Raw genomic sequence first — 16,553 nt, forward strand, 5'->3', positions numbered from 1 at the left:
CTTTGATATTCTTTGATACTTGCCTCTGAAAAATGGACAAAAACAGACATTAAAATATAAATATATTCTGCCTTGGATCTCAGCATTTTTTCAGTATTTCTTATCAAAATTAAAATACAGTATCACCTACCACTGATGAGCAGGAAGAGCTCCATTCAGACTTGGCTGATTTGTGCATCTGCTGAGGCCTTTTTGGCCTAGTCACGGTTACGTACAATGCAGGCATTCAGATGTGCCTTGCTCTCTCGTTTAGCTCTAATATTGGGAGGTGCTTGTAGCATGAACATCTATTAAATGAAGTGCTTGTCAAATCAAGAGGTGGATTTATTTCTATGCATTCACCGAATGGTGATGGCTGCATTCGCCTGGCTCTCCCCATGGAAGGCTTGTGTGTTCAAATGAAGGATGTCATATGTACAGAAACAACATTATTGTTTCATTTCAAATTCATTATTAGCTGATGGACATTATTTTGGACTTAAACTATGGCATAATTGACATTCATAATTATTTGCAGTCTGTATTTGGACGGTGACACAATTTTTATTGTTTTGGCTCTCTACTCCAGCATATTGGATTTGAAGAAAACAATGAATATTAGGTTAAAGTTCAGACTGTCAGCTTAAATTTCAGGGTAATTATTACATTCATATTTGGTGATCCATGTAGGATCCTCATATTCATTGTCTCTTTTCAAATCCACAGTGCTGGAGTACACAGCCAAAACAACAAAAATGATGTCACTGACCTGATAATTACAGACAGCACTGTATATCATTTAGCAATCTACCTGATAAAAAAATGAATCTACATGAATTTATTGAATCCACATGTAGTTGCACAATATTCCCTGGAGTGCACTAGACGATCTGCCTTTTTGTGAGTAAAATGCATGTGGAAAGAATGCACTTAAATCCGAATGTGAATCTGGTAATCTCAGTATAATATGACACACCCTCATGCTCAATCCCATGTGTGCATCCAGCTCCGCTTTGCTGGTGCACCATGTAAGGACTCAACTCTGAATTCGATCAATCTACTGAGGTGCACAATTCTAGAATTAAGTTGACTTTGCGTACATTTATCTCAAGTTTAAATAGGCCCCAAATAAGATCATGAAATATATAAATGCACAAACACTAATGCACAGCTGTTGAATGTACACATACAACCAGGCCTAGAATTTCATCATTTTAGGGGCAAGACCACTTGGCCTTTGGTGTAGTCAATTTTTTGAGGGCACAAAGGTCAAAATTTCAAGGCAGCAAGGCCATCAAATAAAACAATGATTTTAAGTCCACGGAAATAATGAATTTAACTTAAGGGATAAGGGTTATCGTATTTTTAATACATAGTATAACTATCAGTGAAATAAATAAGCTGTTTATTTCACAAAATAATTTCTTTAATTTAATAATATTTGTATTGCAGAATCTTCTTCCTCCGCTGCTTGTTCGTCTTGTTATTCACTCTGACCTGACTTGACCCATCTTGTTATTCACTCTGACCCGACCCTCCCTATCTTGCACATGACATGCACTGACAGTTTACTACAGTTTACTACCTGGCACTGAAATCTAATTAGTGGCATGATAAATATAAATGGTAATGATATATATTGACATATTGACCATGAACTCCGCTCAGCCTTCCTTCCACATTTCTTCTTCCACATTTTCAAATTCTCAAACAAAGACGTCTTCTCTAACAACCTTGACCATCTATCACTTCAGTACAGCGGGCTCCCTCCCGTCGCATACCTTTCTGACAAAAACATGTTTTTCCCAAATTGAACTTTCAGCTATGTCTTCTTTCATGGTGACCAAAGATAAGGTAAACAGTACCAGGCTGTACACTGGCCTTGAGGGCAGGTGCAGCTCCAGGCCCTCAGGCGACAATTAGACCATTATATCCTGCATACTCCAAAGGCCAGCTGCATGGAGTGAAAGGCCCACAGCACAGGGTGTGAGGCCTACTGCAGAAAGTGTAATGAATTAAAAGACATTAAAAACATATATCAATAATGACTATGCATAAATGTGTATAAGATAATGATTAAATCTGCATATTCCCCAACAGGCTATTGAATTGTGTTGCTCTGTCTGTGTGTGTCCTGAATGCGGAAGTAAACAGGCGTTGTGTTGACGCTACAGCTGGTGTGATCGTTTCAAACACGTACTATCGTCATAAATAGCCCGGTTTTCCAGCAGACCAGGCTCAAAATCAAACCCACCACTGGTTATGTGCGCAGTGTTTCACTTGATGTTGCCCAATAAGAATGCAGAATCTCAACAAAAGACTTTGGTGTCTAAAAACCGTATTGACAGGAAAGAGGCAGAGGATAAAATGGTGAGATCAGCAGGGGCAGTGCGGGCGGGGCATCAAGGCCACTGTGGCCACAGGGCATATCATTTTTTGAAGGGCATAAGGCCCAACAGACGGGGCATGGCGGCCATGGCCCGTATGGCCCCCGTGAGATTCCTGCCCTGCATACAACAATGAAATGTGTCCATTTGAAATATGTCAGTTATAAGTAAATGATTACTTTGGAATGTGGAATATGTTGTATTTTACACTACAACTTGCGCAAAATAAATAAATAGATAAATAAATAAATAAATAAATAAATAAATAAATAAATAAATATATTAAGTTTATCTTATGCATCTACTGCCCTCTAGTGGCACAATGCATATACGTTTTTTGTAAGGCCAATGTACTGTATAAAGAGCGGGGACTGCAGAAGAAAAACAAACCATCTTCACTGAGTTATTTATATCTGGATATCCCGTCAAACCCAACTGATTAATGGTCGTGTCTCTGACAAGCTTCACTTCTTAAGCGAAATCATTTTCATTTTTGAATGTTTATTTGCAATTCTGGTGAATTAGCCAGAGCGTCATTAAAACAAGAACTGTCATCAACACAGGGTGTTGCAATTTAACAGGGCCAAATTAAATTGCATAAAATTAAGATGCTATTAGAGCATATAGCTGCATGTGATTCTTTTGGTAAAGACTGTAAATGCTGCAACTTGTTCACCAGTTCACCCTTGAGAGGTGTAGGGCATCTTCAAAGGTCCCTGAAAAAGAGCATCTGCACCAGGACCAGAGAACAGTTGAGGCCTTCAGGTCTTGTACTTCTTAAGGAGTTTAAGGACAGTAGACACGCGTCTTGCCAGCGTGGAGCATACCAGCAGACCGAGCAGCAGAAGACAGCTGCAGGCCTCACAGTTCAAGGCCTGCTGCATGCAGGCAAACATAACTCAGGTGCATGAGCCAGTCACTGAAAACCAGAACAAACTGGATCATCTGAGCGCAAATATTATTTCTTTTTCACTTCAGCAGTACTTCGACAATTTTCTGCCACCACACTTTCCTCCAAACAACGCTGGACAAAGGTGAAATCAGTCTAATCGTGACCGTAGCCTCACATGTCCTCTCTCAGAGGTGGATTAAAGACCTGACATTTACCACACTAATTGCCCTACGCTGCAATGCATTACATCCATTTAGCACTCAGTCTTACACAGAGCAGCTTCCAAAATAAAGTGCGTAAGTACATTCAGGTCAGCTTAGGTGAAAAAACAACAGAAAAGAATAATTAACACTTAGTTACTAACAGCGAAACAAGAAATTCTGAGTTCAGCTGTACCAATAGTGTTGAAAACAGTCAGATAAGCATTTTCAAGTGACCTGACAACAGTATTATCTAGTAGTATATAGTGTTAAATGAACTACCAATATAGTCACAGACATAGATAAACCATACAAGCCTGCTAGCATGTACAGCGCAGCAGTGGCAAAGAGCTTTAGCTCATGCCTGCTTTCACGTTTCACAAGGTCTGGCTCTTTCTTTTTTTTTTTACCAGTTACTGGATTTACCAACTTACAGGCAGGCATTTACATTCCATTCCATTCCATTCTTTATTTGCCTCACAGACAACTTGATCCAGAGAGCTTACAGTTTGCCGCATAGCATTATCCATTAAAACAGGAACCTGAAGCAACTCAGACCAGACTTCTTGCTCAACAAAACAGTTGCAGTTCCTCACCTATAACTTTTCTGGCTGCCAGCCCAAGCTCCTGATCGAAGGCACCACTTTAACACCTCATTTGCACCAATACATCCAAGGCCTGATCACCACCCTACTGTCTGGATAGAATTCATAGTTGTATTTGCAATGGCAGTGGTTAAGGTTTGTCCTTTGTTTACTGAAAATTGCCTGTCTCTTTTGGTTAGGAATAGTAGAGGCGGTGGTTATGAAACTTGGCCCTTCGCAGGTTCAGATTCACAAGGGAAGGTCTGTGTAAGTCTTTAAAACAGCGAGAAAATAAGGATACTGAGTAATAAAGTGTAACGTAAGCTGGGTTTTCAGCACTTTCATTAACACCGTCCTTGCCCACAGCAGGCCTGGTCTGAGGCGAAGAGTGGGTGCAGTCAGCATATGCTTGTAGAAGATGTCCTGATGCAGGTAGACACAAACATAGCAGAGTAATTTGCTCTGGGCACAAGTACAACCTGTCCTTGTATACTGTATGCTCAGTCTGGCATGACAAAACTGAACTCATACATATCAGGGGAATCAGGTGTCAATCACCTGTCATCGGACTATTGGAGAGAGGGGTGGTGCAGTGTAGATGATTCTTTGACCTCTACTACATGCGATGTGTTTATGGAACCCAGTTCTAGTGTTATATGAATGCATGCTGAGGCATGGAGTCTCAAAGTACTGCACCAAACCCAACACCCGGAGGGCAGCTTTTGAAAAGCAAACAGGGTGTCACGTTTAGAGATGTCCTTCAGAGATTTGTGGGAAGGGTGTGCTTGTATTTTGCCTTGTGTGGCCGCTGTTCTCACAAGTGCTTTTCCATTGGCTTGTTTTATGGACAGAGCTCAGGGGGAGAGAGAAAAAGAGAGTGAGAGAGAGAGAGAAAGGGAGGGCGGGACAGAGAGAGAGGGAGAGAAAGGGGAGAGAAGGAGAAAGAAAAACCTAGTGTACAGGTGTGATGATAAATATTATGTGCCTGATGCAACAAACAGGATGGTGACATTTACACGTAGAAATGAATTAAATCAGTTGTCAAAGGGATGATAACGATCTCCCCGCCTGCCTGCTCACTCCACCTCTTCCTCTCACAAGAGGTAGAGTGAGGCAGCACAGCCCAGCTGTTAGGCACCCGAAAAACAACTTACATCAGACGCTGAAGTGAGCCGGGGTGAGGGTGCAGCAGGGTACATGTGTAAATAAAGTGAGCTCCCATCACCGTGATGTCATCATCACGTCTATTAGCACATGCATGAGTGGCATACAGAACATTCCTGTGTCACACAGATAAACCGATCTCCGTCCTCCTCCTTTCACTGCATATGAGGACAACTGAGGACATTTCAACAGGGATTCTGAAGAAGCTGTTCTCAAACTCAGTCCCAGAGGATCATGGTATATCGTTTTCATTCCATCCTAATTGCACAACCCAGCTTGCATGAAACTCTTCATTGAAAATAATCATACATTTTCAATGTCTATTAATGGATTTACTCTCTCACGTCATTGTCAGAAATATCTACGGATTCCATGAAGAAAAAATGTTCCATATTCATATCCTAGGACTTTAGTTCAGTCAGACTTTGTTATATTTTATATGGAAAATTATCATTTTTGAAAGTACTGAATTTTTAATCGATTCAATCATATTTCCAGGTGAAATCGGTGGGATCCTAATTGTTGAGAATGTGGACATCTGGACACTGGGACTAAGGCAACTACGGAAATGAAGAATACAAAATTCAGAATACAAAATACGGGATCTTTTACAAAGTGATGGGAAATAAGTCAAACCTGCATCAATACTAAGAAAGAACTACAAAGACAACTTTAACTGGTCAATAAGCTGTAACATAAACATAAACAGCGGTCCCCCAGACAGAGTTTGAGAGCCCCTTACATAAAGGCCCCAGTTTCGGCCCTGAAAACAAAAGCGCAAGTGCATGTCAACATCATCATACAAACAGAATGTAATCTGTGTAGAGAACGAGCTGTCGATGTAGGCCAATACTGCACGGAATTGTATCCGGGTCCTCCAACAAGTTTTTCAGTCCTTCAGATTGATATGCCATATCAACGGCTGTTTTAGGAATGACCTTACACCTAAATACAGAATAGGTGTAAATTTGAAGCTGCATCTTAACTTGGAAATAACTCGGTTCAAGGAACTGGTTTAAATTAAATTATTTGCGAAACTCTAACTAGAATTTATGTGGAATTTATATTCAAACTAGCCATTGTTTGAATTTAACTAGTGCAACAGGTTGCTGCTATTGCTGTAAGCTCCTCAGTATTTGGCAGTGCACACAGTCATTTATAAAAAGAAACGCTCTCAACATAATTGGCTAGCCAGCTGAAAAACATCCTGCGCTAAAAGCATAGCCGTGTGCTAAGCGCATCTCAAACACCTTGGAAACCCAACGCAATAATTCTTAGTAAATACATTCTGTCCTTTTGTGTCCTCATTAATCCCTGGCTCTCCAAACACACATCACATTTCTGTCGGTCAGGTCTGTTACTGAAGGATTCCCATATATAGCGGGGAGGAACTCTTTTAAACAACTATGCAATTTAAAGCTCAATCATCATTTTGTCATTAGACGAGTGTATGTATTTTGGCACTGGTTCAGATTTCCCTTATGCAGTTATTAAGTGCTTTACTCCTGAATGGAGACGTGTTGAAGCTGTGTACAGTACAGTATGCCCACGCCCTCTGTTCAGAGGAGCGTTTCTCTACGTTATATATCCTGCCAGTAAACTCACTGGCCTTTGGGCTGGAGCCGAGCCAGATTGTGATCGGGGGGGGGGGGAGGCAGAGGCGGGGGGTGGGGGCGGGGGAAGAGTCCGACAGTAAACACTGCCTCTTGGCTCAGTGACACAGGCAAAGCAATGCGCTGCTCCAACACGTGCACCAGCAAAACAGGCCCTGTTTGTGTCAGAGCGGGGCTGTAAGGAAGCAACAACTGAGTTAGGATTTTGAGGATTTGGACCCAGGCAAGGAACACTCACCACGACCTCCATTAATCTTACTCACAGACTGTCTCCAAATTTATGAAATTAGTCTGAATGAGATTTGTGAGCGTGACAGAAGGAAAGCGAGAGAGAGGGATGAAGGCAGGGAAAGAGAGAGAGTGAGAGAGAGAGAGTCAGTTATATTTGGCAGGCCAAATGCAAATCCTTACACAACCCCTGCTGCTATATTCCCAGGTGCTTTCTCTTTCAACATGAAAAAAGGATCACTTTTATGAAAATGATAATGCATGCTAATATATACAGCCCTGACATTTATGGAATATGTAATATACTGTAGGTACTGTAGCCAATTTCATCAATTATATACATATGTCACAAAAATGTAAAACCAGTTTATTTCCCTGAGAAATGTCACAAGATAAGCTTTGTAAATTATTTTGTAGACATTTGATCGTGGCACTATTAAACAAGTGTGAACTAAAACAATTTGTATTAATAAATTATGTTCCTAAATACAGTCGCATTGATAGGTCAGAAACCCACTGACTCATCCAGGCAATTCATCCGGGATATTCACTAATAAACTGAGTCAAAAATGCTTTTTAAACCCCCAAACTAGAACACAAAGAGGCAAGTACATGTCTTAGGAAATAATCGATTGTGAAGTGAAACAACTTAAAACAACATCAAGGTCTCCCCTGCTTTCTGTCCCTGTTAACTCTGTTACCAGCAACACTCAAATGAACATACCCAAAATACTCACTGGAAGTATTTACAAAACACATTTAAAGGGGCACTCAAACACACACACACACACACATGCACGCGCATACATGCAAATACCAATATTCTCTGAACAGCATAACAATGGATGTGTAAACAAATCTACATTTGCAGGAACTTGAAGCTTTCTGTTAGCTCATTCTATAGCCTACGGATTATCTCCTAGATTACTTGGCAGTATCATTCCTTGCATTTGTGCTGCAAAAACAAAAAAGTCAATGCATTTTAGTCTTACATTTAGACCTAAAATCATATTTGCTAAATATAACAAAAATATTTCCAATGAGGTGAGACAGTTTGATTCATTTCAATATTTGGTACAAATATTTTCTACTTTAGAAAAGAAAAAAAAAAGATTTTAAAACTCATTATTACAACACTAAAACATTTGTTAAGACAGACTTTTTACAAAGTGTACAAAAGTATTTTCCCTCAGAGTCCACTGTTGACATTCTGTATGTACTTGTCATGCCTTTAAAAAAAAGGTGAGTTCCTGGAATGTGGCTCTCATGCCTTCTGAGAAAATGAGTGCCCTTCAAATTGCCTGCAGACACCAAACCCAACCGTGTGCATGCCTGCACCCGACCTCTCACCCCTCTCTTCAGAGAATCCGTTACTACCCTACCTCCTTGTGTTGTTGCCATGTAACTTCCAGGAAATGAAATTGAAAGAAAATATTGGAACACATTGTTCCATGTGCTGCTCAGCGTGGTAAATGGATAAGCTTTATGGAGTCGGAATATGACCATGTTAAACAAAAAATGGAGATAAGGTTCTGCTCTCCAGGCAGTTTAAATGTTAACCCCCTCTCTTCAGAAACTTTGTTAAAGTGTTAAGACAAATGCTATGCAAATCAGGCTATGGAAAGATATAATATTAAAGCTTACCATGTGTAAATTACATTATATGCTTTCTGCATTATAAATATGCATGGAAAATTAATATAGTAATTTCTAAATGCTAGGTCATGGCGTTTTGTTTACAAACATTGCATAGAAAGTTATTTGCTGGCTAGGCAAAAATGGCGAGAGTCCAAAGGTCTGGTTGTAAAATACACTTGCCCTTTTAGCTGTGAACTTGTACATATAGATATGGTACAGAGGTATTTAGATATAACTGCTTCACCGTGTACAGCAAACTAAGTACAGTGCACAGAGGTTTACAAATGAATTACATTGGTAGAGCCTCAGGACACAGTTAGATCTATATCTTGAGCTCTAGATCTATAAATGCACCTAAAGTCATCCCGCCTAAAAAAGAAAACAGGGCTGGTCTTTGGTTGGAGTCACACATGCTCATTTAAGAAAACTATCTGCTCACAGTACTTGTGTGCTTGGTTAAGTACATTCAGCTTAGCCAATACGTTTACTGGGATTAGTTTTCAAATACCAATGGACCTTTCTTCATAAGAAAGGTTGGGATTCCATGATGGAAAAACTGGAATTCCCCTTTTAAAGTTTTGACTGAGACTGTACCTATACATGGCTATTTATCCTAATTTATTCTAAGAAGAAAGAAAAAAAGAAGAAAATTTTGTTAACCTGGCCAGCCCTTCAACATTTAGGTACTGCAAAGTACATTACCTCTACTGGGGGCAATCTTGCGAAAACTCCCATGCAAATTAAGTTAAATGAGGCAGAAAACCAGAATGCGAGGACTGCTATGAACCCAGGAAGCACACGTGCTCTCAGGCCTTATCCTTGCTGATCAGCAAGTATTATGTAACTTGACAACAGAAGACTGATATCAGGGTACAGTAAGTTATAGGTATGCAGCCCAATTTCAATTCACACAAAGATTACAGACTGTCGACACTGACATTTTAAATTGATTGAATGGCCTTCATTTGCATAGCATTTTGGCCTGGGACTGGGTGGGGGACTCTCTCATCGCAGTTATTACCTGTGTTATGCAACGTTACAGGGAGCATACACTGCATGCACGGGGAAGCCTATGCTGTAATGAAATAAACTAGCGGGCGAATGTTTGTCATGTGTCAATGTTCTCCGAGGTTTCACTTTCAGCAGCGTTGCCAGTAATATTTATAGAAATATTTCCTGGAATACAGTATTTACCCAGCTGTATTAATGACTAACATGGATAATATGTCAAATTGAAAGCTATATAAACTTCATGAACTCATATCCTATGGAAATCAATCATGTAATGTATTTTTTCACAAATCCACTTAACTTAGAATTATATATTAGACCTATGCATACTTTATGAAAGAAAATCAAATTACAAAGGAAAAGATTAATGCTATGGAAGAAAACTTAAGCATTTTAAGTTTGCTTTAGATCAGCTGAGATGTGATCCTCTATTTACAGTTTTTTTTTATTGCTAAGACACATTTAATGAAACAATTCCCCGTTTTCTCAGAACTATTAACACAATCCCAAAACTACACATCTATCAGCACAAACCTCAAACATCCATGCCAAACTCAGATTATCTTCTCAAAAACATATACTCTTCCATCAAAATTAAACTTTGCCTTCAAATGGCACACACAAGCCATCGAAAACACAGACAATGTAGATTACCCATAACACACCAGTGAGATAAATTCAAAGCACTACTGCAAAAACCTTTTATAGCAGTGCGTCAGGTGTTATTATCTCCTGGTTATTCTACTTATTTTATGGTTTTCAGATTTTGATCTTTGCAATGTTACACTACTAACAAATGAGGAGTGTGCACATTTCCAAATATTTTACTGTATTTGTAGTTCTGAAAAGTGATGCTGAGTGAAAAGTACTGTACAGTAACCACAACACAGTTGAAGGAACAAAAAAATGTAGTATTTTCAAAGGAGAGTAGCATTCATAAAAGGAACTCAGTATATGCAGCACTATAAACAAAAACAGCAATACAATCTAAAGAATATATAGTCTGTAAATACACTTCAACCTTACATAGACAGCATATCCTCTCACAGTAGTACAGCAGATACAATATGTAACATTACAGTAAAGTATAGTACCTGTTTTCTTGTCTGAAAGTATGGACAATGGATGCCACTGTGAAACGAAGTTTGGCTGAACTCTCTGTCCAGCTTTCCTCATCATCATACCATGCACCAGCACATGGTCAATCAAGGTGGCACGTATTTCGTCTGGGACAAATTGTCTCCTGCCTCTTCGTCTCCTTTGTCTTCCTGATCTTTGGACAGCTTGTCCATTTTGAGGATCCATTGTTCAAAAGCACATAGACGCAAACTGTGGCCCTATTTACTGATCCAGAGATTGTGACCAGTGTGTAAACAATTTTGCTGCCAAGTGTTTGCACCTAGAGAAAGGTGTGTTACCTGAGTTTAGGTTGTGATGACTTGAGTTAACTGCTTTGACTACTAGTGTTTGTTGCATGAGCACAGTGTGTAACCAGTGATTCATGAGAGCATTTGTTTGTAGAAATTTGCAGAAAAAGTTTAACAATTTGCAGCATGTGTTAAAACAAGTGAAAAGTGTTTATAGTTTTGAGAGATGTGTTGGTCCTCTGAGAACTGAAGTAATAATTTGGGATTTTTTGCTAAAAGAACCAGTTTTAGTGTGTTAGCAATCGAGAAAAACTGTAACAACATACACTTTATTCATTCACAAAATCTGTATCTTATGTAGTGTTATCACATGGGTATAGAGGCAGGGCTGCAACTAATTGGAATAATTATGCTTAAAAATGTTTTACATTATGTTGTACTAGCAGAGAAGATGAGTACACAAAACCCATTTCAATCATGCAGAGTTGATGACACATGCACATTTTACAAAACTCAAAAATGCCTTTTCTGACCACAAGTGCTCTAGTTATGAAAAACATTCTGAGTACAACTTCAGCTTTTACACAAACCAAACCACTTCCTGTTATCCTGGAAATGCCATCAGAAGATCAGACAAATGTACCCCCCACCCCCCTGCCAAACCACAGAAGAAGAACTGGCACACTAAACCAACCCTCAATGAGCTGTAGTGAGTGAGATTCATTTATATAGTATGACTGCATGTTTGAAGAGAAGCACTATCCTGCAACAGTAATTACAAAACAACTCAAATACTTGATGATGGCAATGAGTGAACTCATTAACCAGTGAACTACTCTATCATTTGGGCAGTAGCTGGAATAAATGTCCATATTTGGTCTTCTGTTCAATTTACCAGATGAGCTGCAAACAAACAGGAAAGCAACACCAAAGCTCAGTGTTATGTATGTTATGTCACTGTAATATTGCCAAATTATGTTGACCGAGCTATAAATTTTGCTAAGGTATGTTGAACATTGAATGAGTGAAACAATGAAAAATGGTTTAATTATTCCATTTTAGTTTCATGACTAATGTCTACGTGCTACACCAGTTTCTTGGATTTCACCATGCAAATTAGCAGTATAATTCTTAAGACATTGCATAGTAGAACCCTCCTTAGCCCACTCAAATCTAATTATTTCTTTTTTTTTCACAGATAAACATCACTCTCCCCTTTGCACTGACCTCCACCTTTGGAAAAGGGCACAGTTGCTGGTAAGAGTATTCATGTAACGTTCATTTGAGAATACTACACAACGAGTTTTTAGCTAAGATAAAAATGAATTGTTGGCCAGACACAGCTTTTATGGCATCTTGCTAATATCATAAACATACAACCAAAATAGATTAAGTATGGTGAAAAATCGGGCTGTGGCAGGACAAAACATGGTCATTAAAATCTTTCCATGCTATGCAAATACTGTAATTCATTTAGAAGCACTTTATTTTTAACCGAGCGATGCAGTATCACAAACAAGCGGCCTGTTGCCCACACATCAAGTCAACGTTGTCAGACCAGAGGGGCTATAAAAAAACAAGACGGTTCAGTTGAGCACACGTACCACGTGAGTCTGCTGGCAATCCCTTATATGGATATCAGAACCACTGACTAATCGTGCGGTGCCCTCCTTTTGACTTGAACGCACAGCACGGTTTGACAATGGAATTCATTTTAAAAATTGTATTAAAAACATAACTGGGCTGGCCGGTATTCGTTTACGAAATATTCATAATTCTTTTAAAATACTAGCTATATTCCTGTTGTTGCAAACGCCGGTAGGCTGCATTAATTTTACTCTTGAGAGTAATGGTTAAAACAATAATTTAGCGAGCTCACTTTCCCCAGTGAAATATAATTTACACACATACGTTCATAAATTTCCTTTTCACTATCTCAGCTATGTGACTCGAACTTATAATAATATCAGAAGCTATATTCGTCGGCTGCATTATGATTCTATTGTTTCATGTCGGAAAAGGAAGGTCATGAAGATGATTACCTAGCAACACTAAATTTTAAATAACGCATGAAAATGTTTATACAACCAAGAATGCATTTATACATTTTATACAAGGGCATGCATTGTGTTTAGCTGTAGCAAACACATAATTAGTATAACAATTACCTAAAGAAATATGTAGTACTATGAAAAATACATGACTGCAGCTAATTGGCAATGTTCGTATATACCTATCCACATTCGATTGATATCCAGAAATACTGCCGTAGAAAATACCCTGAGATAATATTTAAAAATCTATATGTAATGTAAGTCTGTTTTTTAATAACATCCCAGCAATCAGTCTCCGCAGTTTCAAGAATTATGTAACCCTTTACAGGATGACGTTACATTCCGAATGTCTTATCTGAAAAAAAGGCAGTAGGGGAGCACAACGTGAGCGCAAAAACAATATATACAACAAGAAAATATAGAGTAAATTAAATCAATTTTATGTTTTATACTTTTTAAAATAACAAATCCAGAATAAACATAAACAAAATGACAAATAATGGTACAATTATTGCAGACTACCATGTCATCTTAGGTAACTTGCTCCCCTACACATAATGGTAGAATCCGGATCATGCGTCACCCATTGTTTACAAATCAAGCCGAGGAGTCGCTTTCCGTTGAGCAGCGTGGTGAGGGTCAGAGCAGACTTAACAACCTCATTCATTTAAAAAATAATCTCCCAAAGATTATTTGAAAAATACAAAGAAATGCCCTGTCGAAAGGAGAAATACATTCTTTTAGAGCAGTCCGTCACCGTTGATTCTAAAGAGGTGGACGCTCTTGTTACTAAAATCGGCGAAGCATTGCAGCTACACAACAATGCGAGCGCTAATCAAAAGGCGATGTCATGTCTTCACAGCCACAACAGCAACGGTAGTAGCAACGCCAAACAGACTAACAACAGTTCCGCGACACTGCAAAGGCGAAATGGGTGCTGCATTCGTCTCCGGAATCGAGGACTACGTAGTCGGGCCAGCCCCTACAACATCCCGGGATCCAGTGATCAGGAATGGGACCGATTTAAATCATGGAACCGAAAGACGGCTGACGTTTCAAACGAAGAGGATGATCCCCATCAGTTGCTCCAGGAATTGATTTTGTCTGGGAATCTCATTAAAGAGGCAGTCAGGCGATTGCAGTTCACTGCGTCGGAACGTGCAGATCATTCAAACTCGGCCGGCAGTATGCAATACTAATGGGATGAGATTGTATTTTATGAAATGCCATCTTTAATTAAATGGACTGATGGACAAGGACATGGGAGTGGACGAAGAAACTTAAGTTACCTAACCGGAGATTAAAAAAAAAAAAAAAAAAGTCCTAGCAGCTAGCTATTTGCATAAGACTTAAATGTTTAATGTACAGCTAGCGAATAACAATGGCATGCTAACTAGCTAGCAACCTCCTCACATGTAAATGCTAACGATACTAGCTAGCTAGTTAGCGTGTTCAAACATTTTGGTGTTTTCTACAAATTGTTTAAATTGTTTTTTTTTTTTGTGTGTGTTTTTTTTTTTTTTTTTTTGTAACTGGTCTTTTAAGATAAGAAATGTCTGGCAATGTTTAAGCTTTTTTTCATTTCCGAACCTATTTGGGGTTGTGAGCACGCTTGCTAATTGACCAACCCTTTTCCCAGGTCTGTGTAGCTGGCACGCCAGCAGGCGATATTTAAGAATAACACTGTCCTTGTTTACAGTACGAGTTATCAGGGCGCCTGCTACCTGTATTTGTTTAGGTTCACCAGCTAAATTTAAACGCCCCACCCAAGGTCCTCTAAAGCCAACTATCCCTGGAGCTGCACTCAAGAAAGCGGTGATTTAACTATCTGGACACATTTGGCTAACCTCCGCTGTTGGCACGTCGACCTCCTGAGAGGGGGGGAGGGTGCTGTTTCCAAGATTGAACTTACGTTTCTCAGAACTGACTGGCCCAAAACAACGGTGGGTTGGACTACATAGTAGGGGGCAGTGGCCATAAAGCTGGAAGGTTTTTTTGGTGCTTGACCTTTCGAATTCCGACGTGGAGTTCAACTGATTTTGTTTTGTATTCTGTAAGGTAATCAACTGTACACTTCGCAACGAAGTATTTTTTTTTAAACACGTTTCCTGATTTTTCAGGGCTTCGGTGTCTTAGCTTAATAAACACGGTGTTTTGCAATCATGTTTTATATTTGTTTTTATTTCTACAATTTCACTTAAGAACTCGCATACTGCTCGTTTTCTGTGGGTTTAGTGTTAAAATAATGAAGTGATTGGCCTGGTTGACCATTTAGTGTGGATTTTGTAAACGCTGGCTAGCTGAATTAACAGTTAACGTTTAATTTATACAGTACCACTTTTGACATGGTAAACTATTTCATTAGGTTGTAATTGCAATATTATACGAAATGCACACTCGCTCTTTTAACTTGATCTCCAGATCTTAAGTATGTTCCTAAACAGAACGTGACTTATGTTTTTGGCTATTTAGGAGAAAACGTATGCTTCAAAGCCTGCTTCTGTGAAATAGAAGACAACTTTTGCATTTAATATTACGACTGAAATGGTAAACGTAGCAAGACCTAGTAGCACACATTTCGCGTGGTCTTTGTTCTCTGGAATTCAACAAGGGCACAGACGTATTAATTCCTCAGCTGAGGAAGTGAGGCTCTCTTGAGCACGAACTGCTCACGTCATTAGTAGTCGGCCGTGCGTGGCTGTAAATAGGTATTTGCCCGAATATTTCTAAAGGCTCTTTAGATGTAATCCTAGATGTTAACGTTTCCCTCAGTCCAGATCAGTCAGCCATGTCATTAAAGGGGATGCAAGTCGACTATTGTAAACATTTGATGGGCTACAAAGGGCAAATGAAATAGCATTTCAAGAACTACGTTTAGCCTAATTTGTGTGTTTTTCTATATATTGTGTTTCTTTTTAAACTGACGTTACCGCAATAAGGGATTTTTCAGGGCGGTTAAGAAGGTAACCATACCCATAGCCAGGATACTATTCTGAATAGCTGTTTCAATTTTCTAATTTTAGAATGAAAGCACCGTCATTGATTAGACTTTCTTTTTTTTTTTGGATTGAGCTTTCACCTCAGGTCGTGTTTGTTTCAAGTGGTGGTTCAGGTCATGGTAACACATTCTGGCTAGTAGCCAGCGTGCGCAGCTCCATGGCATTATGACGAGGAAATATTTTGCATTTGTGCAAGCCAAGAATCACAACAAAGGCAATGTAACAATCATAGCCTACTACAAATATGTAAATTAGGCCCAATATAGAATGGTGTTTCTCAAAAACGGATTCTCAGTATTAACCAGTTTCAGTTTAAAATAAGACAACAGCCCCTCTAACTTTAAACCCTATAATAAGAACTGGTCGCCGGACAGACGGATAAATATGCCTATATATTGATTAATATACCCTAGAGAATGACATTTTGACTGACACAT

General features: G+C 39.1%; 1 protein-coding gene across 1 annotated transcript; it reads left to right on the plus strand.

The window, feature by feature from the left end:
- The first annotated feature begins 13,716 nt into the window (after positions 1-13,716).
- gbp (glycogen synthase kinase binding protein) lies at positions 13,717-15,277 on the plus strand. The gene has a single exon (XM_064338929.1). It carries the CDS (start codon positions 13,828-13,830, stop codon positions 14,314-14,316), a length of 489 nt encoding a protein of 162 aa, XP_064194999.1. The 5' UTR covers positions 13,717-13,827; the 3' UTR covers positions 14,317-15,277.
- Positions 15,278-16,553: the final 1,276 nt, after the last annotated feature.

The sequence above is a fragment of the Anguilla rostrata genome, chromosome 1 (assembly GCF_018555375.3).
Source record: "Anguilla rostrata isolate EN2019 chromosome 1, ASM1855537v3, whole genome shotgun sequence".
NCBI lineage: Eukaryota > Metazoa > Chordata > Actinopteri > Anguilliformes > Anguillidae > Anguilla > Anguilla rostrata.

What these genes read in the sequence shown, in the direction of transcription:
- gbp (XM_064338929.1), top strand. Translation starts at nt 13,828, where the DNA reads ATGCCCTGTCGAAAGGAGAAATACATTCTTTTAGAGCAGTCCGTCACC.